The sequence below is a fragment of the Pinus tabuliformis genome, chromosome 5_2, assembly GCF_031772625.1.
Source record: "Pinus tabuliformis cultivar Carrire ecotype Pingquan chromosome 5_2, CPIR1, whole genome shotgun sequence".
NCBI lineage: Eukaryota > Viridiplantae > Streptophyta > Pinopsida > Pinales > Pinaceae > Pinus > Pinus tabuliformis.
In genome coordinates this window covers 349,050,603-349,074,005 of record NC_142306.1, presented here as the reverse complement: position 1 = coordinate 349,074,005, position 23,403 = coordinate 349,050,603, and the positions used below count along the sequence as shown (strand labels likewise).

Sequence of the window (23,403 nt, the reverse complement as noted above, 5' to 3'; positions counted from 1 at the left end):
GATGATGTTTTCCGAGTACACATCCGGAACAAACACCATCTCTGCAAGATACCATAGGAAGACCTGTCACCATATTTTCTTTACATAGATGCTGAAGGGAGCGATAATTTAAGTGACCAAATCGCTCATGCCAAAGTTTGCTCACTTCATCGTTATGAGCAACAAATACTGAGGGAAGATTTGATGACCCAAAGTTGTGAAACTTATACAACCTTGTAGAATCATCAGCAATGCCAGTAGCCAAAATCTGTTTAGGATCTCTTAAGTCCTTGATTACAACATCATGAGGTGAAAATTCAACGATTTTACCTTCACCTGAATGAGTTATCTGATATACAGATAGAAGGTTGCAGGATAAGGTTGGAACACATAATACATCATTAAACTGACCATTGTCTAGATGAACAGTTCCAGTCCCTACAACATTAAGAGATCTATCATCACCAACATATATATTTTTGGTGTTACAATCATTTAAAGAAGAAAACATGGCTTTGTTTTTGGCCATGTGATAAGAAGCTCCGGAATCAATGAGCCACTCATGAGAATGAGAAGAAGAAGATACATTTAATGCATAGCCAGACCGAGATGCTTGACAACCACATGCAGAAAGTGCCATTCCTGAAGATGAAGTTGAAGTTGAAGATTGCCCCAAATGGATGTTATGCTTCTTCATTGCTGCTTCCAAGGCTTCCATCTTCTTAAAGCATTTTGATTCTAAGTGGCCATCTCGATTACAAAAATTGCAATGTCTATCAGTCTTCTTCCCTTTGTTTTTATTTGTCTTATCATTTTGTTGAAATGATTTTTCATTTTGGGGCTGAAATTGCTTAGGACCCTTGTTTGGTTTAGGACCATTCTTTTTAGGATATGACTTCTTAGGATTCTTTGAATTTGGTTGCTGCTGGGCGGCTAACGCTTTCTTGGAAGAGTTTCCAAGATTAAGAAGACCAAGGTGTAAGAGTTTTTCTTGTTCTCTTATTAAAGAATCACAAAAAGAGTCAAAAGAAGGGGGCTTGTAGTCTGTTCCTTGAGAAATGAAGGCTTCTCTTGTAGAATGGAAGGTGGAAACAAACACAGAGTAGGCTGGTCCCAACTTTGTAAGAATGGAATAGATAAGGTTACTATCTTCTTTCTTAACTTTAACACCTTCCAAAAGATATCTAAGGGTCTTGAACTTGGACAAGAAATCTTCAATGCAAGAAAAATTATTAGGGTCCAATGTAAGCAACTCATTTTCAAGTTGATGGGCTCTAATTTCATTTTTAATCCCAAAAACTTTATTGATTTGTTTCATTGCTTCATCAGGAGTATCAATTTCTGCAATATGGAATCTAAGATCTGGAGAAATAGACATCCCTATCAATCCACGTGCTTGATCTTGCCTATTTTCCCATTTAGCAGCCTTATCTTCATCCTTCGGTTTCTTTTCTTGGCCTGAGGCTATTCTGTAGAGACCTTTACTTCTAAGTAAATCCTCAATGTAAGCCAACCATTGGAAGTAGTTGGTGCTGTCAAGGGTAACTTGGTATTGACTTTCCATTTCAATGGAAACTGAAGCTAAAGATGCTGAAAATAAGTGTTCCAATGGATAGATCTCGAAAAATTAGGCTGGTTTAAAAAAACGGCTCTGAAAACGGCTTCCGGATGAAGAAGTTATGGCTTTTTGAAAAAAAGTTGTTGAAGTTGCCGACGAAGTGCGGGAATGTGCGGAAATGAAAAAGTCCGCCCCCACAAAATGGAGACTTGAACCCAAGACCTCTACTCTCTTAAAATAGCTTTGAACCAATTGATCTATACAAAAAATTTGAGAGAGAGAGAGAGAGGGGGGGGGGGGGGCTTTGGGTTGCGTGCTTGCTTTGAGAAAGCTCTTTTTCCCTACAAAACAAAAAACACAAAACCCAACACGGACATGCAAAGAAAACGAACCTTATGGCTCGAAGTTAGCTTTAGCCGAAAAACTAAATATTTTCAAAAATGAACCTTGCGGCTCAAAGTTAGCTTTGGCCGGAAACTAAATATTTTCCTCAATGTTTCTGATTTTCCGAGATCACCCTAAGGCGAAGGGAAAAGAGCATACGCATGAGAAAAATCCTTCCTTTCTGTTTCTGATTTGCCCAGATCGCACAGAGTCGCAGGGCAAAGAGCATACGCAGAAATGAAAGGTATAGATCCGGTAATAAAAAAAGCTAAATAAACAGAGAGAAAATAACAGTAAACTGCAAATAAACACTGTATACCTCCAGATCTTAAAAATGACGCAGCTAGGGCTACCGGAAACCTTTTCGCGTGAAACGAAAGGGGTTCCTCACTGGAACAGATGCTCCCAACACAACAGAGCGGTCCTCTCGGCCCGAAAGCAGTCAAAAACAGCAGATCTAGGAAACAACAGTCGGATGCAGTTCTACCGGCTTCAGATTTGGATCACCAACGGACGCGGCCCTCAAATAGCTCCGATACCATGTAGGAATTTACAGGGTAAGTTCCTCAGACAGAACACCAAAAGGACACCGCTCACAACCAGATCGCAGATCAATACACCAGTATTTTGACGTGGTTAAAACCCTCAAAGAGGGAAACAGTCCACGGCCTGAGCCAACGCGGCCACTTCAGGCAATTTATTAATAAAAGAATGAAAATTTACATATGTTTCTCTCATGCACGGATTACCCTACAAATGACCCTCCATGCGCTTTAAATAGAAATCATGGACCAATCGGGTGTCAAGCCACGGATCAAGTGTCGGTAATACCGAGGAGAGAATGAACCGTCGGATCACTACATATCGTGACCGTCGGATTGTAGGTTACAAAATGTACAACGGTAAAGAAACACACTTTACCTAACTCTATACTAGACCAAGTTGTACTTAACTATTTCCTATGTGTCGGAATATCCTAACACCCGAATGGGCTTCTGGCCTATGGCACCTGCTCTTAAGCTCCACGAAAATGTTGTACTGGCCCTCTGTTGTCCCTAAGCCCAGTTATTCGAACTATTGGGATGCTGGCTCAGCTGGCTCCAAAACTCACAAGGAATGTTGGCCTACTACTGCTCTCCCAATCCTCTAACTCTCCTGGCAAATCGCTGATCACTGATAGCTCCAACTCCTCCTGCGTATTCTCCAGCTAGCCAGAAATACGCACTCCCTGTTTGTGGCTGAATGAGAATGCTGCAACACACTCGCGGAACTCTTGAAATCACTATGGAACTACCTCCCTAGGGCAGGCACAGAAGGTCCCCCAAAGGAAAGGTTGAATCTCCCGCTTGAGAGATTTGTGGCTAAACAGCAAAGCGAACAGTTAAGTAATTTTGATTGCAAGGTGTAAGAATGAATCCCAACTGAGAGCTTCTTCCTCCTTATAACTCCTTGGGCCTTCCTTGCCTCATGTGGGCCCCTCCATCCAGCTATTCAACTTCCCTCCAAGCCATTCAAATGGCCCAATCCGAATTCTCATGTGGGTGGCCCCCATGTTCCACTAACAGCCAAATAAAGTTGAATTCCCTCCTAAGTCTCTGAATCGAAAATGTTGGGTTCTCTTCCTTTGCCAAAATTATGCAAAATTGTGAAGCAACACCCTATTACAAATGTATTTGAGAAGGGACATGACAGTCCTCCCCTCCCAAATGTTGCTTGCCCTCAAGCAACCTCAACGCTGGGTGCTCCAAAATGTGCTCACCCTCCCAAGTGGCATCTTCATCTGGCAAGTTCTTCCAATGCACCAAGAACTCCCTAATGCTCCTGCTCCTCAGTTTCCTTTCCCTGCTCTCCAAGATGGCCTCAGGTTCCAAAACCAAGTGGCCCTCATCACCCAGTGGGGGTAAATCAACTACTGCTATCACCTATTGTCCCAACACCTTTTTTAAGGCATGCGACATGAAATACATTGTGGATCCTGCTCCCCTGAGGCAACTCTAGCTCATAGGCCACCTCTCCCATTCGTCTAATCACCCGGTAGGGCCCATAGAAGCGTGGTTGTAGCTTTTCGGCCCCTTCTGCTTCAGCGTGGACTGCCTGTAAGGATGTAGCCAAAGATACACCAAGTCCCCCTCCTCGAAATGCCTTTGTCCTGTGCCCATTTGCGTACACCTTCTATTGATTTTGGGTTGTCACCAAGTTATCCTTGAGAGCCTTGACGATGTCTTGGCTCTCTTGGACCTAGTCTTTGGCCTTTGGGCCCGACTGTCTCCAAAAACAATGTCAGCAAAAGATAATGCACCATATCCATATAAAGCACGGAAAGGAGTCATACCAATGGACATGCGGTGAGTGGTGTTGTAGCAGTACTCGCCCAGATGCAACCATCGAATCCAAGCCCTCTGTTGACTGGTCACGTAGTTCCTCAAGTACCCCTCTAGCCACTGATTAACCCTCTCAGTCTAGCCATCTGTCTGAGGATGGTAGCTGGTGATAGGAGTGAGCTCGGTCCCAACCAATCTGAAAAGTTCCTGCCAAAAGCCTCCCATGAATCTGTTGTCCCTGTCACTCACAATGTTCTTAGGGAGCCCGTGCAGCCTGAAGATCTCTCGAAAGAACAACTTTGCAACCTATGCAGCCGTGTATCAGGTGGGGATGGTGAAAAAGTGGGCATATTTGGTCGACCTGTCGACCACTACGTAGATGCAGTCCTTTCCCTGCACTGTGGGGAGCCCTATGATGAAGTCCATAGAGATACTTTCCCATTTCCCCTCGGGGATGGGAAGTGGTTGTAGCAATCCTGCAGGGTGGATCAGCTCCCCCTTGTTCCTTTGACATGCCTCACACTCCTATACGTGCTTCAACACGTCCCCCTTGAGGCCCTTCCACGTGAATCTCTCCCTGACTGCCATATATGTTTTCCGAAACCCCTGGTACCTAGATAATGGTGAGTCATGTGCTACCTGGAGCACCCTCTCTCTCAACTACGAGTTGGGTACTAAGAAAATGCACCCCTTGTGCTAGATGGCCTCATCCATCACTCGATAACGCTCATCTGCATGGGTACTGTCCAAGACCTCGCATGCCCTCCTGTCCTTGGAGTACTCCACCAATAGTTGAGCTTTCCAATCATGGCAAATGCTCATGAGGGACAAACCAACTAGTCTCCGAGATAGAGCGTCGACCACCACATTGTGCTTTCCCGCACATACTCTATGCCGAAGTCATAGGCCTGCACCTTACTGACCCATCTTTGATGCCTGTCATTGAGGCCCTGCTGCCCCATGAAGTGACAAAGACTGTTGTGATCAGTCTTCACTCAAAACCTGTTGCCCACCAAGTATTGTTGGAATTTGGCCAATGCATGCATGATGGCCAGCATCTCTTTGTCATATATGGAATATGATAGCTCATGCGGTAGGAGCTTCCGACTCTCAAAAGCAATGGGATGCCCCTCCTGTGACAAAACTGCTCCAACGCCCACCCCGGATGCATCACACTCAATGGCGAAGGGCTGGGAAAAATATGGAAGTGCCAAGACTGGGAAACTGCTCATCACCTCCTTGAGACGATCGAAGGCAACCTATGCTCCATCAGTCCATGCGAAAGCCTCTCTCTTGGTCAAATTGGTCAAGGGTGCTGCCAGCTGTGAGAACCCCTTGACAAACTTCCTGTAGTAGGTGCAAATGCCCAAGAATCCCCTCAGCGCAGTCACATCTTAGGGTACTGGCCAATCCATCTTCTCCTCATGGACCTTCACCCCATCAGCACCGATGATATGCCCTACATAAAGCATCTCTGTTAAACCAAACTCGCACTTGGATAGATTGGCATAAAACTATTGCTCCTCCAAGATGTGTAGTACCTCCTCCAAGTGTTGGAGATGCTCTTTCCATGTCCAGTTGTAAATCAAAATGTAATCGAAGAAAACCAGCACAAACCTCCTCAACTGTCCCTAGAAGACATGGTTATGACTAGAAAGTGGTCAGAGCGTTGGTCAACCCAAATGGCATGACCAGGAACTCGAAGTGTCCATAGTGGCATCGAAAAGCTGTCTTAGGGATATCCTGATCCCTCACCCTGATCTGGTGATACCCTGAACGCAGATCGATCTTAGAGAAGTACTTGGCTCCTCTAAGCTCATCTATGTGGGGAATGGGGTACCGGTTCTTCAGTGTCTTCCGGTTGACGGCCCAGTAGTCAATGCACATACGAAGGGTTCCATCCTTCTTCTTCACCAGTACTACTAAAGAAGCGAAGGGACTGGAACTTGGCCTGATATGGCCCAACGCTAGCAGCTCCTGAATGGCCTTCTCTATCTCGTCTTTATAGGCCTTAGGATGCCTATAAGGGGTGGTGATCACTGCCTGCACACCCGACTCCAACTCAATAGTGTGCTCAAATCCCCTATCTGGTGGCTGCCTTGGTGGAATGTCCCCAAACATGCGTATCTGTCCAGCAAAGCCTGTATGTCTAGTGGTGGTGGCTGAGCTTGTCCCCCAGCCTCTAAAATCCTCAACTCTATTGCCCATGCAATGTCCCTATGTCGCAGATCTGCCTCCATCCTGTGGGCCGAGACTGTCTGAGGTTGATTACTACATGCCTCTCAAAATTACCAATTTGCCATCTGGCCCAATGAACTCCATCTTTGGCTTCTTCCAATCTGTCGTGACTCGCCCAAGGGAATACAGCCACTGGACACCCATCACCAAGTTGGTTTCCAGCACATCAACCACAAAGAAATAGTTCTTCATCGAGTAGTTCCCCATAGCTACTGTCAAGGAAGGCACATATCGAGTGTACTGTATGGTACGGTCACCTGGTACTAGGACTGAAAAGCCCTCGAACTCAGTCGTGGTGAGGCCCCTCCTCTAAACCAACTGGGCATCTATGAAATTGTGGGTAGCCCCACTGTCAACTAGGACTGACACCCTCTGCCCCTGTATAGTGCCTCTGATCCTCAGTGTCAAAAATTTGGGAATCCCGCATAAGGAAGCAAGGACTCCCCCGGATGGGGCAAGGGATGCCCCTCCCTGTGGAGGTGGTGGTGGTGGCCCTCTATCTGTTGGACTCTCACCATCTCCCACACCACACTCCTGCTCCACCTCGTCCTCCTGGTCACTGTCAGAAAAAACCTCAATATAGTGTGCTCTACCAACAGTGCACCGATGGCCTGGTGCCTAGGGCTCCCTGCATGTGAAGCACAACTTCCTCCTCCTGAGGTCCTTTCATGTCTCATCATCTAGCTTCCCTCGCCCCTATGTGGTCCTCTGAGGTGGAGTTCTAGTCTCATGCCCCTTTTATGGAAAAGGGGTTCATGCAAGAAAAGGTGCCCTAGTCTTGGGGATGGCCCCCTGTAGATCTTTGGTGCACAAAACTGCTTCCTGCAGCGTGGAGGGTCTGCTTTACTTCACCAATCCACGCAAGGGCTCAAGTAAGCCCTCAATGAAGGTGTACACCCTCCTAGCCTCTGATAGATCCAGAACCATCACTGATACTTGCAAAAACTTTGAGATGTACTGCTCCGAGTTGCCTGTTTGGCGCAGTTGGGTCAGCTTTCTGAAATGGGCCTCTGGATCTCTCTGGTCAAAATGCTCCACCACCCTCCTGGTCAGGTCCTCATAAGAAGCCACATTGGCATGCCCTAGGGTGGCCAAGCCATGAAACCACCGGTCATGGGCTTCCCCCTCCATGTGCAGCATGGCCATTTTGATGACTTCCTATTCTGTCATCCAATTGAGTTGGAAGTAGGTGTCCATCTTCTCAACCCAAGCCCTAGCCGTGCACTTAGCAGTGCCATCGAAAGTAGGGAAGTACATCCTCCCTATGGTCCTCTGCAACTCATATTTCTGGGTACCCTGTCATCCATAACCCTTGTTATTCTCACTCTACTTGAGCTTGCAGAAATCTCTAAAAGAGAGTGCTTCCTTAAAGTCTGCATCCATAGACTACCACTCTCTGAAATAGTCTCCCATCTGAATGGGGTCTTCACCCAGGTTCGATTTGTGCCACTGGTACAAAAGAAGGGAGTGTGGCACGACTTGGCCCACTAGCTAATGGGTATTGCGCTGCTGGTGAGGGATGATCGAATGGCTGAGAGGCCCCAGAAGTTTCCCCAAACAAAAACCCTCTAGGAGTGGTCCTCTCTCTGTTCTGCGACTTGATCTCTTCCAGCATATCTTTCTGACCCTTGGCTAAGTCATTCAGGGCTCTCAAGAGGCTGTCGAAAGCCATCTCTTCCCTGCTCTTGGGTTCCACCATGTCCTCCTCTTCTACCACTGCTTTCCCTCTGTCCTATGTTTGGAGTAATCTCCAACTCTCTTTCTCTGCTCCGGTACCTCTGCCTTCGGTAGGTGATGTTCTGTTGGTCCCCTTCTCTCATAGGAGACAATCCCCACAACTGAGCCAAGAACTAGGCTCTAATACCACTATAATGTTCCTAAATAGGAATACAAGTGATATAAAGCAAATAATCTGTGCAGCAAAATATAAAAACGAAATACACATTAAACACCCATAGAAATGCTGCAAATATGGAACTGCTAAGCCATTTTATTACTTCTTTGAGGGCAAAATACAAATGATAATAGAATGGTGCACCTGGGCTTGTCTCAGTGGACAAGCATGACCAAACCCAGGTGAGAAAATGGTTGATCCAATGACTGCTTCAATTGTTGCACCAATTTGCACTGCGTTGCCCAGAAAACTATCTTTCTGCTGAAGTTCGAATGGCTGCAAGGTCCAATTTCTATGCCCAGAAAATTATATGCTTTTAAACCCGGACTCCTTGGCCTAAACCCAGAAAAACCCACGTAGGATTTTGGCTGGTTTAGACTTCTGAAACTCGACCCCCTTGGAGCCCATCTTCAGCTGCAACTACAAAACTCGGCCTACTGGAATCTGCCTATAAATCCTCCTAGAAATGGTTCCAAAGTGTTGGGCTGACCCCTACTATCAATTCCTTGACTTCCCGGATGGGCTTCTAACCTATGGCACCTGCTCTTAAGCTCCACGAAAATGCTAGATTAGCCCTCTATGTTGTCCCCAGGCCCAGTAATTCAAACTGCTGGGATGCTAGCTCAACTGGCTCCAAAACTCACAAGGAATGTTGGCCTACTACTACTCTCCCAATCCTCTAACTCTACCAGAAAATGGTTGATCATTGATAGCTCCAACTCCTCCTGCGTATTCTCCAGCTAGCCAAAAATACGCACTCCCTGTTTGTGGTTGAATGAGAATGCTGCAACGCACTCCCGAAACTCCTGAAATCACTATGGAACTGCCTCCTTTGGGCGGGCATGGAAGGTTCCCCGAAGGAAAGGTTGAATCTCCCGCTTGAGAGATTTGTGGCTAAACAGTTGGTTGACTCAGCTAAACAGCAGGGCGAACAGTCAAGTAATTTTGGTTGCAAGGTCTAAGAATGAATGCCAAATGAGAGCTTCTTCCTCCTTGTAACTCCTTGGGCCTTCCTTGCCTCATGTGGGCCCCTCCATCCAGCTATTCGACTTCCCTCCAAGCCATTCGAATGGCCCAGTCTGAATTCTCATGTGGGTGGCCCCCACATTCCACTAGCAGCCAAATAAAATCGAATTGCCTCCTAAGTCCCTAAGTCAAAAATGTTGGGTTCTCTTCCTTAGCCAAAATTGTGAAGCAACACCATGTGACAAATGTATTTGAGAAGGGACATGACATAGAACAAATATATATATCACAAAAAAGATATCATAGTCATCCTCCCTCTCACGGAGGTGCCTACCACAAGCCTAAGCTTGTCTCCTATAGCAGCATTGTCTCAATATATGAAGGTATCTCAGTCCCAGCTATATACAGGATTCTCTGCCAATCGGATCCACTCATTATTATCACAATGTATCCCTGTCATATTCAAAACTTTCCCAAACAATTTTCTAAAGAGATTTTTCATCTTGCCTCACAGCTAGCCATGCTAGCAACATCATACTCAACCTCGGTCCTGCTTAAAGCTACAAACTTATCATCCAAAACATCATGGCAGATCTCATACTAAGGCAGTGCAATAATGATCCCAAACAACATCAGTACATCCATGTGGTCAGATATCGTAGGATGAATATCTCAGATCATAAAATTGATCGTCTTATGCAAATATCTCGAAGGGTGCTTGGCGACAACTCAATGTGTATGAAGCAACTCAATCATGAATTCACTCAAGTTCTATGCATAACATACATATATACGGACGAGTGTTGGAACATCAATGCTTCATTCAACTGTTAGTTGTCGAGTCAAGTTCAACAATATCTCTTCACAACTTCTTGAAATTCAATTGGAGTGTCCAAAGATTTGCATTTCCATTTTCCAAAAACTCTTAATAGCTTCACGATGTAGACTTTTCTTTTCCAAACTTCAGAAATCGATTCATCATGCCATGATTCATTATTTCAAGCTTCAGAAGCCAACTCCCTCTTACTTTGATCATCAGAGGCTCATTACCTATCAAGAATAGACCATCAGTATATAAAAACCAAAATCAAAGTCATACCTTGGACCACTTTTGAAGTAGAGTTTTGGATCGACACATCTTTTGGCTTCACCGGGTAACTATCAATGCGGACATACTAGGCTCGGGGAGCTTGCTTCATACAATTCTTTCTACAAACATAACACTTTACCAAACCAATATGCTCAGCCTTACATAAATCAATATTGTGCAATCAAATCAACTAAGTCAGCTTATCAAAGTTTAGATGCCAAATCAAAACTAATATCAAACTCATCAATATCACTGTAACAAATTCTTTGGACTAGGTGACAAGTAGAGCTCATATCCAAATATCAAGTTAAAACAATTTTTTATTTACCAAGCACTATCCAATCAAACTTTATCAAGCCATCCTCATGATCATAGCATGAATCATTTTTGCTACTAAATATGAATGGATACATCAGGGACAAGTCATATAAGTTTCATTCATACAAGTTTCATCCATTCCTAGTGAGATTGTTGCATACTAAATCACAATTGTTTATACTTCAACCAATGTGTCAAAGATAATGATGACAACACAAAATACTAATATAAGTCATTGAAAGTCACTATGCCCATACAACATTTTTATCAAGCAAAATCATTATTCGTCAAATCAAATCATTAGTCATCAGGGCAAATCCCAATTTGTTATTTCAGTGAGATCTACAGCTCAAAACATATCTCAACATCAAGTCAAAGTTCTAAATCATTATCAAGCATCATGTCAAAACACCAAACACTGCTTATGTATATAAATCAGCCAAATCTAGTCAAAACCCTTGCAACTGTTATCAAATACTACCATACACAAGCCTCAATGGTTAAATTATAATGACATTGATATGCATGTCCCGGTCACCTGCAAACACAATTTTAGTCAACATATTCACATTATAGTAAGTCAAACATTCAAACTTCCATGCTCATAAAACTTTCTGTTGTCTGCTCTATGTTTGTAGGACTATCATACTTTTGGTGAATTTCTAATTTCATGCACAAAGCTTCACTTTTGTGTCCTATAGGCATAACCGCACCCATAACCTTTCTTTCATGTGATTGAGAGGCTATAGTCACACCCTTAGGCTTGCTTCCGTGCAGTTGAGGCTTAAAGGAAAACTCTTTCTTCGTAGACCAGAAATTTGTTGCAGACCAACAATATCAGATATTCGTCTATTCATGTTCATAAATCTTACTTCAACAATAAAGAGTATTCTATACATATAATGCAAATGTAGTTGTAGGGATCTTATGGAGAGATTCTCCCTCTTAACGAGTCACCAATTCAGTCATCATCATTCAAAACATCAACCTGTCTATAATATTGTCATGCATCAGCAGATCTGTTAGATCATAAAGTCAGACTATATCACATATTTATCATGGTCATATCATATTAGCATCATCTATTTCACCATTACATCATGAGATCAATTTTTCATCAAGGATTAGTGTCAAATTGCTAATCATCATCACAACATTACTTCTTTGTCACATAACTCAATCCATCAAGTCAGGGCATTCAGTTTTACCATATGCCATCAAAACATAACCACGGTCAACAAAAGACCCTGAATATCAATCTCATTGTTATACTTCTATCATCATGGTTACCATGCTTATCACAAACATTATCAATTGTATCAAGTTACCATCTATTAGAATCAAGGTGCTAGCCTTCTTTATGGGATCAAGATATCCAAAATGATAGATGTTAGCCAAACATCAAGTATACCAATATATCAAAGATCAATAATAAGTAGCTTCATAGAATCAAAAAGTTCATTATGTCTAAAAGATAAGATATGTATTCACTACCAAGTGCATCATTTCATCATAGGTATCATGAATCCAACTTTCATATGCATGAGCCATTTGTGAAGGAGACATTCTCATCATACCTTAGGGTTTACCTTACCATCCAATATTATAGCTAAAACATAACATTGAAATAATACCATATGTACCTTGTAGTATTCAAATACCTGTGCACTTTCTTATTTATCGTAGGTAGCTGTATCATTTTGACAACTTTTCATCAAGAGCCTCTTTCCCTTTTCCAACGCTAGTTCTTCTCTTCCTGCACTAGCCATGATCCTCAACAAGGATCCACTTATCACAACTCATCAGGAGGTTAGAAGCATCCAAATACTCAAATATACATGCAAGAAGTATAAGTAATAATCAAAACAATAATCACATCCATGAGTCTAAACAAAAGTAAAGACATAAAGGAGCTCCATAAATCAAAAAGTATGTATCTTCAATGAGAGGTGATCATCTCCCTCTTGAACCAACCTTCAAGAGCGATCACTCTCCATTGTCCATATAACAATGTTGCCTTCTGTTACAGCTCCTTCAACCTGCAATCCCCTACCACAAACCCATGACCTCTCCTCTTTACCTGTGTTTTTCACCCACAGCTACAGCTCCATACTCCATTCCCGCAGCCTCCTTTCCCCTTGACCTACAGATCCCTCTGTGTGCTGCCTCAAACCCCCGCTGTCATAGCTCCAAGTGTCTCTGCTTTCTTCATTGTTCTCAAATCCCTCGTCCCTCTTTGCCCATCCACATTTCCCTTCTGCGTGCTACCTGTCCATAGCTTTCCTCGTCCCTCATTCCATCGTCCTTGCAAACAAAGCTACAAACCCTCTCCTCTAATCGCTGCACCTGCTAACCCTCCGTGACTCTCCTTCAACGCTGCCTGAACTCCTCACGCTGCCATTCCTCTCGTCCAACTCCTCGCCCATCGCTACAGCTCCCTCCTCCTCCTTTCGTCGACCTGCAGAGCCTCTCCTTCTGCCGCTGTTGAGCGTCTTCAACCTGCACATAACAAACAAAGCACCCTTTTTGCTTTCCATTCGACTTTAAATTTTCTTAGGGTTAGTTATGTTCTAACTTTCGACCTTTTTTTAAAATACATTAGGTTAGTGTGTTTTCATTTGATTTTTCAACTTTTTGTTTTTTGGTTTGATTTTTATTTTTTTTGGTTTGGTTAGGTTTCAATTCGATTTGGTTTTTTATTATTTGATCTCCGTTTTGACTTTTACTTTTTAAATTTTATTTTTTTTTTCATTTAATAATAATAATAATTGAAAAATCTAAGGAATTAAAAATTTAAAAATCTAAAATATTTAAAAAAAAAAAATCATTTTGTGACTTGATATTACTAAAAAATTACATCTAAAGGGGATTTTCACTTTCACATTAAAAATTTTAATGTGGCCTATGGCGCATTAAAAATTTTAATTTATTAAAAATCCTTTTGATTATATTATTGGTCACATTAAAGTTTAATTATTTTATTTGCCACATTAAAATTTCCTTATGAGCTTAGCACATTAGAAATTTACATAAGGGATAATTAAAACTCTAATCTAAATTTCCTTGGTATCTTTTGTGTTAGATTTAAGACTTTAAGTTTTGTGGTAGTAATATTTATATATTGGCAAGCGCGATTAATGTTTTAAAAAATTATATTGCCTATTGGAAAATTGTTCTGGATCTGAATTCTTAATTATTTTAAATTTGGAATATCTTGCATGATAAAGTTTTATTGATCATTCATGATTGTCACTATTCGTCACATATATAAATTACTTGGGATATCTTGTTTATGTTCAGTCTATGGTTAATCGAATACTAAAGCACTGGTCTATAAGCATTTATATCTCGTGGTTGTGTCTTGGGTTTAATCTATTCATCTCAGTTGACCAAGATTTGTTCTAAATTCATTAGGTTATCCATCTTCAAGTCTCCTAGAGCCTGTGTTCCACAGGGTATTCTCATTCATTCACCTTAGGGATTACCCCCCTTGACTTGTCTAGGAGAGAGTCTAAACGGAGTGAGTAAGGATTAGAGTGACAGCCCTTACTCTGAGCGTTGTCGTGGTGCCTAGACACTTTGTGCGACAACACCTTCAATATTTCAACCAACTTTATCAGCAACCAGGCCTAATAGAGACTATCCCATCTAGGGCTTCATCAAATTTGACACAAGTACTTGAACATCTTCCCATTGATCATGCTAGGGTTTCTAGATTGCATATCTCAAATATTTTCCATAAACCAGAGTTTCTTCCAAACCCTAACCTCATAGGACCCATCAAACCCTAATATCCAAATTTCTTAGAGTTTCCTTCAAACCCTAGAATTCTTTTAGGTCTCCTCCATCCTCTCTTGCTTCCATTAATGGTGTCATCATAGTGGTGATCTCCATGACTTTTCTTCAGCCCAACCCTAATACCATGTTGATTTTCTTAGGGCTATATTGTTCTTTGCTTTGATAATTGCATTTCTTCATTTACACATTAAATTCATCCCACAACATCATAACATTATTCATATTTGCATCATTATTCAGTAGCATATGCAACTATATAAGAAGAACAATATCATCATCCATGTAGCAGAACATAAAGGAACAATAGAAGAAAAGCATTCACATAGAGACACTAGGATTGGTTAGAGACCAGGGCAAAACCCACTATGGGGACAACCCTTTCAAATTCTTCTTCTTATTAGATTGTCATTGAATGATTCAACAAAAGAGAGTGCAATGATACATGTCTTCAACCATAAACCTATCCAGCAAAATCAGCTAAACAATATCCATGAAATGAACCCAACATTGCTCATACTCAAAATCTTGATTCAGAAGCTTGTAATGAATTGTCACTGTCTGCAGTCAACTGTCTAACATTGCGGTCAACGAGCGAAAACTTCATACAACTGAAATTTCCAGTCGCATGGTGGAGTCATGCGTGTGACTGAGAGGTTCCAGTCGCTCCCTTGAGCTTGTAAGCCAACGATTGCAGCCGAAAGAATCCTTTGTCAAGCTAGCAACTGTAACCCAAAACCCTAGTTTCTAGTCGCTTGGAGGACAAGTTGTGGGAGTGATTGAAAAGCTTCAGTCACATTGATAAGTTGGCCAATGAGCGACTGCAATCGAGATCTCTCTGTGTCATTCCTGCGACTGAGGCCTAAAACCCTAAAATAGAGATGCGAACTCCGGACCCTGCAATTTCACCTTCGAGCGAACCCATTCCTTCTCAGATCTGCCTCAGACCTGTGCAAGCCAAAAACAAGAAAGAGAATAGAAGAATGGTCCATGATGTTGTCCAAATGAGGTTGAGGTCACTTGTATTCATAGCCTTCCAAGGGTGTCCAATTTACCTTAGGGCCAACCTAATCAAATATGCACATGTGGCCTTATAATTCAAAAATACACTTTCCCTTGTCCAAATTTGATGATCTTTAGGTCAATTTTGGTCCTCTCGGAAAGAGGAATTCAATGCAATCATCGTCTCCATCAAATGAGTTGTCCAAAGTGGAATATGTTCCTAGTTGCCAATTTTAACACCTTCAGGTCTTGGCACGATTCACCAAACATCGTTCTTCATTATAGATTGATATTCTTCGATCATATCATCTTTCCAAACTTGATGTTCAGCTACTTCCTCATTTGTGGATGGCTTAGACTCAATGATCTTGCACATCATTGTTGCATAACCAAGATACTTCTTCAGCTTCTTGCTTTCTTTAAAGGTCCCACAAGGTGCAACATGTCCTTCAGCTTCCTTCAAAGTTCTTTCAAGCCAGGCAGGTCTCTTTCTAGTCTCAAGTACAATGGCTCTTGGAGATTTAACAAGTTCATGATCATCAAATTCTTCATGAGGATCTTGTTCCATCGGTTTAGGTTCCTTAGACTTCGATTCCACATTCTCCGGAGCTACATGTATCTCATCATCAGAGTCCAAGTGTAAACCCTTGGACTTCTAGAAAGCAACATCTTCATCAAAGATTACATGCTTGCAAGTTTCAATAAAATTTTGTCCTGGAACATAGACCCGGAAGGCCTTTGAATTTTCACTATAGCCAACAAAAGTTCCTTTCTTCCCGGAAGGTTCCAATTTTGTCCTTTTCTCCTAGGCACATGAACATAAACAAGACAACCAAAGATTCTTAAATGCTCAACATTTGGTCTCTCACCTGTGAAGACTTCTTCAAGAGTTTTGTAGTCCAATATTCAATGTGGGCATCTATTTTGAACATAAACAATTGTTCTTGCAACTTCTCCCCAAAGAAACATAGGCAACTCTTGATCATGAAGCATGGCTTTGGCAGCGTCCATAATAGTCCTATTCTTCCTTTCAACAATTCCATTTTGTTGAGGATAGTAGGGAACTATCAACTCCCTCTTAATTCCAACATCCCTGCAGAAAGCAATCAATTCCTTGGATACATATTCTCCTCCATTGTCAAACCTTGAAGTCTTGATCCTTCTTCCTGTAGCATTCTCAACCTGTGCTTTGAATTCACAAAACTTTTCAAATACTTGATCCTTGGACTTTAAGAGGTAAATCCATGTTTTGCGAGAGTAATCATCAATGAAAGAGACATAATATAAATTGCCACCCAAGGTCTTGTCAGACATAGGCCCACAAACATCAGAATGCACAAGATCTAAGATTCCTTTGGATCTACTATCACTGCTAGTACATCTTCCTTTAACATTCTTCCTAAGGGCACATCCCTTGCAAACTCCATCATGTTCAACTTTGATTTTTGGTACACCTTTAACAAAATCTTTCATTCTAGACAATGCTTTATAATCAACATGAGCGTACCTTTGATGCCACAGCTCACAAAGATCAGTGGTGTTTGTTGGATAATTTCCTTTTGCGGACAAAAGCAAACTCCCTAGATCTAGTGGCTTGATCTAGAAACAACGGAGACAAAAAGACTATGCTTTCCTTAGAGAAGTTTAGAATATGGAAGGACTTACCTAGAATCCAATGCAAGCTCTCCTCTTCTCCTTGCTTGTAAGCTCCAACTCCAACTCCAAATGCTAAAAGTGGAACCTACAAAATAACTAAAACAAGCAAGAGAACCAAAACATACAAATAACATATACTAACATCTCTAAACAATGAGTCAAGAAGGCATTGTTCTACATATGTATAAATGAGACATAAGTATAGGAAAACAAAGCACTTTTTATATTAATGAATGTAGGAGAAGATACAACCCTTGCAGATCTTGACCTTGTAGACGTCTCCCACTATCTTGTCCTTTGCCACAAAGCAAGCCTTCAATCGCAACTCAAGTGCATGGATGGATAATGGATCCCTAGGCACAAAGCAGCAGCATGAGGGCCTAACTAAGAGTCTCTAATAGCCAACCCAGACTCTATGGGAGGCAGTGAATTTATAGGGTAAAAGAGGTAGTTTGGGATTTACCATTCTAGGAATTAGATCCAAGATGGAGGATAAGTTCTAGGGATAAGAGATAAGACCTCAAGAGTAGGAGTTCGAGATCTAATCCAATAGTAAATAGTTAAAACTCTTCTAGAAAGAGAAGATTCAAAAATATTTTTTATTTTTACCAACTTCTAGAGGTCGTCGCACTTTCAGTGAAGGCAACATGCGCTAGTCAATGCAGTTTCTCTGTGTACAAATTGCAACAGTGTAATTTGAATGAAGGCTAAGTGCGATGGGGCCAAAAATTAGGGTTTTGACTCTTGAGTTGTTTAACCCAAAATTCTTGGAAATTTTGGAGAGAGGATGCTCTTGGCTTTGTAGGGGATGAATGCAAAGTGTCAATGTAATGTTGATTGATCCAATTTCAAGGCCATTTGATTGGTTGTGACAAAATGGCCTGTAACAAGTGGTGTTATGTAATAGGGCTTAAATTGAATGTCCAAGGAGATGATATAGGTCTCCAGTTTGTACACCAATGACTTTAGCAGATTCAAAGGAGGCATCTGTGAAAATTCCTTGATTGCAATGACTAGATATTATTCTTCCAGTTGTTAGCAGTTTGATTGTTTACGACAATTAACGAATAATTCACAATTGCAATCTTCACCATAAAAATACGGTATAGAAAATAAAATAAGGAGCTAAGAAATAGATTCACACACAAAAAATTGACATGAGAATTTTTGGACTAACATCCCCCGGAAAACCCCAAAGGGAAAATCGATGCAGCATATGAGGGTTTTTTAATTATTATGCATCAAATTCTGGGAGTACAATAATCTGGATGCCCAACAGGCAATCCTTCGACAAATACACTGCCAAAATATCTGGGAGATATTTTTCAACCTCTACAATCCAACTAGGCCTCCATTGGCCTGCTCCCACTGCCCTCTGGAAATGTGCACTGCCTGGCCTGGAACAGTTCACACTACCTGCTCGTTGGCTCTAGATGAGTTGCCTACCTCCCTTTGCCTCTGGAAAAATTTGCTTTGCCTCTTGGATGATCTTTCCAGCCTCTGGAAACCGAAATGATCTCTCTCCCAGCACTCGCACTGGGGTTTCTGGTTGCTTGCACTGGCTACACAGCCTCTCTGCAGAATAATTTCGGCCTCCCTTTTCTTACCTCTCTGACACTAGAAAACCACTGGGAAACTCTTTGGAATCCTCCTCTTAAATTATTTTCTTCACCCTCTTTCCGATGCTCTCTCTCTGGATCGAACTTTCTCCCTTGCTAAATCACTGCAACTAGGTAGCTCGATCTATTACTCAATAGACATTGCAAAGCCTAGTTGTAGTCAGAGACTCAAGAGACAGTTGTAGAGCCAGTACAAGGACACAATAGATTAAGAGATTGGTTCTCAGTTGCAGTAGTTGCAGCAGGCACAGCATGAGATCAGATGCAGCGCAGGCAGTGTTGGCAGCAGTGCAGGGTGACATAGTGCAATATCAGCAGTAGTGCAGATGCAGGATGGTTCAGCTACATAGTTAGCAGATGAATGAGAGTATGTGCAGTAGCTTCGTGGACAGTGACAAGTTGTCACGTGTAAGACATCAACAGTGTGAGGGAAGATTTTATGGGAGAGAACGCCTTTCTTGCTAAGAGGGTGTGTTAATTTTTGTAGCATCGAACAGGTGTTTTAGTCTCGATTTGTGTCAAAGAGGCTAAGAACACGAGATCTTCAAAACCCAAAAAAGGTTTCACAAGATAAGCTTGTGAAACACCTTAATTAAATTAATTAGCCATCATTTAAATTTTTCCTAAGTCTAACTTAGGAAAACTGGTTAATTAATAGTAATTAATTAAGGAAAGGTGAGAATGCTCTAGAAACTCACACGGATTGAGTTTGAGATGATCTTAGCCATTGATGGAGATCTAATCATGGTCGTTGGTTCACCAACGAGAGATTATAAGAGCAGGTCGATGGGGATGGAGATAGATACATCGAAGTAGAGGGAGATCAAGGCAGATCAAATTTCCTAGAGAGCAGAGATTCAGCACAGGGAAGAATTCGAGCCAGAGATCGAGTAGCAGAGGTTGAAGAGCAGCAGCAGAGAGATTCCGAAGGATCTTTCCAGTTTTGGAGAGGTAGCAACAAAGAGGTCAAGTTATTCCACTAGAGGCTACACAGGGGTTGTGCAAAAGCCTCAAGGAGGCAATTCGATTCAGCTGAGAAGAGGGTTGATTCAAGACCTAGAGGCTAGGATAATTTTCCACGAGGCCAAGCGAGTCACTTCCAGAGGTTAAGAGAGGCAGAGCAAGTAGAGCCTACACAAGCATTGCACAGAGGTTCACGCAGGGGCAGTTCGAGTAGCTAGTAAAGCCAGATTTCGGAGCTGGGATCAATTGTGGAGTTGAGGCATTTGCCTCACAAATATTTTGGCCAAATATTTATTGTTCGATTGCCAGTTTGGGCATCTAGATATTGTACTCAGAATTTTGCTACTGCATAATGAAATAAACCCTCGTCTGCTGCATAGGTTTTCCCACATTGGGTTTTTGCGGGGACCTTTGTCCAAAACTAACGGTGTCATTTTATTGTGTGTGTGTGTGCTCTATTTTCTCAATTCCAGTTTATTTTCCAGTGCATTTTATTTTTGGTGAAAATTGCAGTAGTGATTTTATTCATTGTTTGCCATAATAACAAATAAACTGCACATAATAATATTCAGTTAGAAGAATAATTTCTAGTTGCTGCAATAGTGAAAATTTCACAAAGCATATGGCACTAAGTCGTGGAGATTAGGTATGTATGGTAGATTTGGAGTTTGGCCATTTCAGCTTCCCTATAGATACAAGATTGTTCACTACACAAACAATGCATTTATCACAATCCTTTTATTGACTAAGGATGTATTGCATGCTAACATATATCTAATATTCATTTGCGGAGTGTTATGAGTCATGACTGCCAAAACACAAACTGATCTCCAAAGACATGCTAACCCATAGTCTAAACAAATTGTTTGAGTACAATGTGTTGCAGGTAAGGAAAATCTCATCCTCTGCTTTGTGGCTCTAAGCTTGTTATGAAACAACATACTAAATTCATTAGCTTGTAAAAATAATTGGATGGATAAAAAAGATGACAAATAGCAGTAGGTGAATCAGTATTATTACAACATCTTGCTGGCCATATTACCTTATCATGATTTTACACACTGACAATTCAGGCAGGACTGAGCTTCTTTAGCTCCTAATCTTCTTGAATCCGCAGAATCATCTAGATTCTTGGGGCACATCAGAGATCTGTTGTGCAAAGTTGAATGAATGCCTTGTTCTGTTATATCTTATTAGATGCTTAAAATATTTGTTTTGTTTAACCCTTAATTAATGTTGTCAAATCTCTTATTTTGTCAAGAAGCAGAACAGACAAGAATTCTTGGAGGATTTTGATTTCGTTACCATGAATGAAAAGTTTAAGAAGGAGGAAGTTTGGGGAGAACTTGGCAGTGTAGACAAGGTTGAAAATTCTGCCCTTGTGGAGAGGATTCCTCAAGACAACGGATCAGAAATGCCTACAGGCAAAGCTTCTATAAATTTGTCTAGAAATGTAAAGGCAAGAATTTGAATAAAATGCAAGCGCTTAAAGTGTGTAGCACAATTTTGTCTTCATCAAGTGCTTTCCATGGACATGCATTCTATTCTAGAAATGTTATTCAAGAAACAATAAAATGGAAGTTATTCCTTGTTTCACAATTTAGGACCTCTCTTATAGACTGTTATGCTTTTTCCAGCCAATATATGTCAAAGATGATTTCTTCGATACTCTCTCATGTGATGCCCTTGATCGCAAAGGTGGCCGGGTTGAGCATATGAAATACTCAGAGCAGAGGAAGGTTGATAGTGAGGTGAGTAGAATACATCAAGAATGCTCTTGGACAGTCACCAATATTGAATTTTTCTTCTGTGCACCATGTGGGCTATTTTATTGAATATGAGAGTGATATTTCTTGCAGACATTTGGGAACATATCTTTTAGATCACACAAGCGAGGTGGCCGTAGACATGGAAGTTTCAGGCACAGCTATTCATTTGATTACAATATCCACAGGGGAGGAAACCATTCTAGTGAGAGAAAGGATAAAAATGAGTACAATGCCAGGGCTTGTGTACCTTCTTCAAGTGCAAGGAGCAGACAACTGGAAGGTTATCAGTAATTCAAGTGTGCTATGTGGTAGTTTAATTCGAAAGATTGACATGTGGTATTAAATGCTTAGCAGTCTATAATTCATTCAAGTTGATGAGGACTGGTATGATAAAAATATCTACATCATGTCAATCATTACGGCCTGAGAATCTAATGCTATTATGTTTAGGTGCACTTAATTCTTTTTTGTTTGTGACTTGTATTTATAGGTTTATTTAATGGCCCTTAAAAACAAGACCCTTGTTTCATAGAGCTCAAATGAGAGTATTGTATTTAATTTATTGCAATAATGAAATTGCATGACGATGGCTGTCAATTAAAGGGAAATGTAAGTGATGTAGAAGACCTTTGCAAAAACTACCAAATGGAATGTATACTGTGGGTTGAAAATTGGGACAATGCAACATTCATCACGTTTGGTTGTTCATTGTCTTAAAGAGATACCGGCATGTAATTGAAAAAGCTATAGCTTTCATCTAGAATGTTTATTGAATAATCCCGTAGATTGGATTCAGGGATTTAAACCGGGTCTTCTTTTTTACTCTGCGGCTTTGCAAAGTAAAGAATATGAGATTCCTGGGAATTGAATTGTAATGATATCGAGAATTTAACACCCTAAATTACGTGGCACTGTTGAATGTCAAACCAATATCTAAATAAATTTGGATTGGTAAAGTCAGAAATCTTACATTTCATAGTTAGTCTTTTTTTTGAAGCACTGGAGGATTAAAATGCCGGTAACACGACGAGAAAAATAAAATAAAATAGGGCTGTGCTTCATGCAATATTTTTGTTACTTTCTTCTTCTGCGCAAAGAAATCAACCACATAAATTTTGCATCTGAATTCACATTTTTGGGTGCGGGTGGTAGAGAAATCAATGTAATATTTGTAAGTTTGTCATGTGTATTAATTGTAGTCAGGTATGTCAGCTATATATTTTACATCGGAAAAATGGGGTTTTGAGCATTAAGTATTCCATTCAAGCTTTTTAAGAACATGGAGTTTGTAGCTATTAGTATATATCATCTTTATTATAACATTTTTATACATTTTTGGGTCATTGAAAAATGTATCTAATGAATCATGTTAGTTGCAATGATTAATTTACTGTGTAGGATATAACCAACTGATCGTACCCTGGTTTATTATGGTTCCAATAAATTGCAATCAATTTTGATGTTCTTTCTGCGTTAGCTGATGTGTAAAGTAAAAAAGGACTGAAATAAATTGCAATCAATTTTGATGTTCTTTGTGGCTTTCAAATTTTAAGCAATGCTTCATTTCCTATTACGCAAAGCAAACCTTTTATGTCTCGTACAATGAAAATCAAAGGTGAGGTCCTTGTATGTTCCGGCACTAGAAACGTTTGGTTTCTTTTTCTTTGTCAAGAAAGAAAAACGGAACATGTTCCATTAGCAATAAAAATACATGTTTACATCTGGTCTAATATTCCGATTGGCTATATCATCAATAACCACAATATCGGAAAAAAGTCGGCACCACAAAAAGCTTGGACAACAAATACATGTTTACATCTGGTCTAATATTCCGATTGGCTATATCATCAA

The 23,403-nt window shown here is 41.0% G+C and overlaps 1 protein-coding gene across 9 annotated transcripts in view; it reads left to right on the top strand.

Moving 5' to 3' along the window:
• Positions 1-22,329, top strand: part of LOC149158918 (protein decapping 5-like) — a 214,303-nt gene extending 191,974 nt beyond the window's left edge. For 4 of the 9 annotated variants that reach the window (XM_089436361.1, XM_089436368.1, XM_089436367.1 and 1 more), the window contains 3 exons: positions 21,045-21,242; positions 21,421-21,534; positions 21,643-22,329. In XM_089436361.1, the coding sequence (XP_089292487.1) occupies positions 21,045-21,242; positions 21,421-21,534; positions 21,643-21,843 (513 nt within the window). In that variant the 3' untranslated portion in view covers positions 21,844-22,329. The remainder of the gene's footprint in view (positions 1-21,044; positions 21,243-21,420; positions 21,535-21,642) is intronic. The other 5 variants (XR_016261735.1, XM_089436365.1, XM_089436364.1 and 2 more) reach the window with 5 other exon arrangements.
• Positions 22,330-23,403: the final 1,074 nt, after the last annotated feature.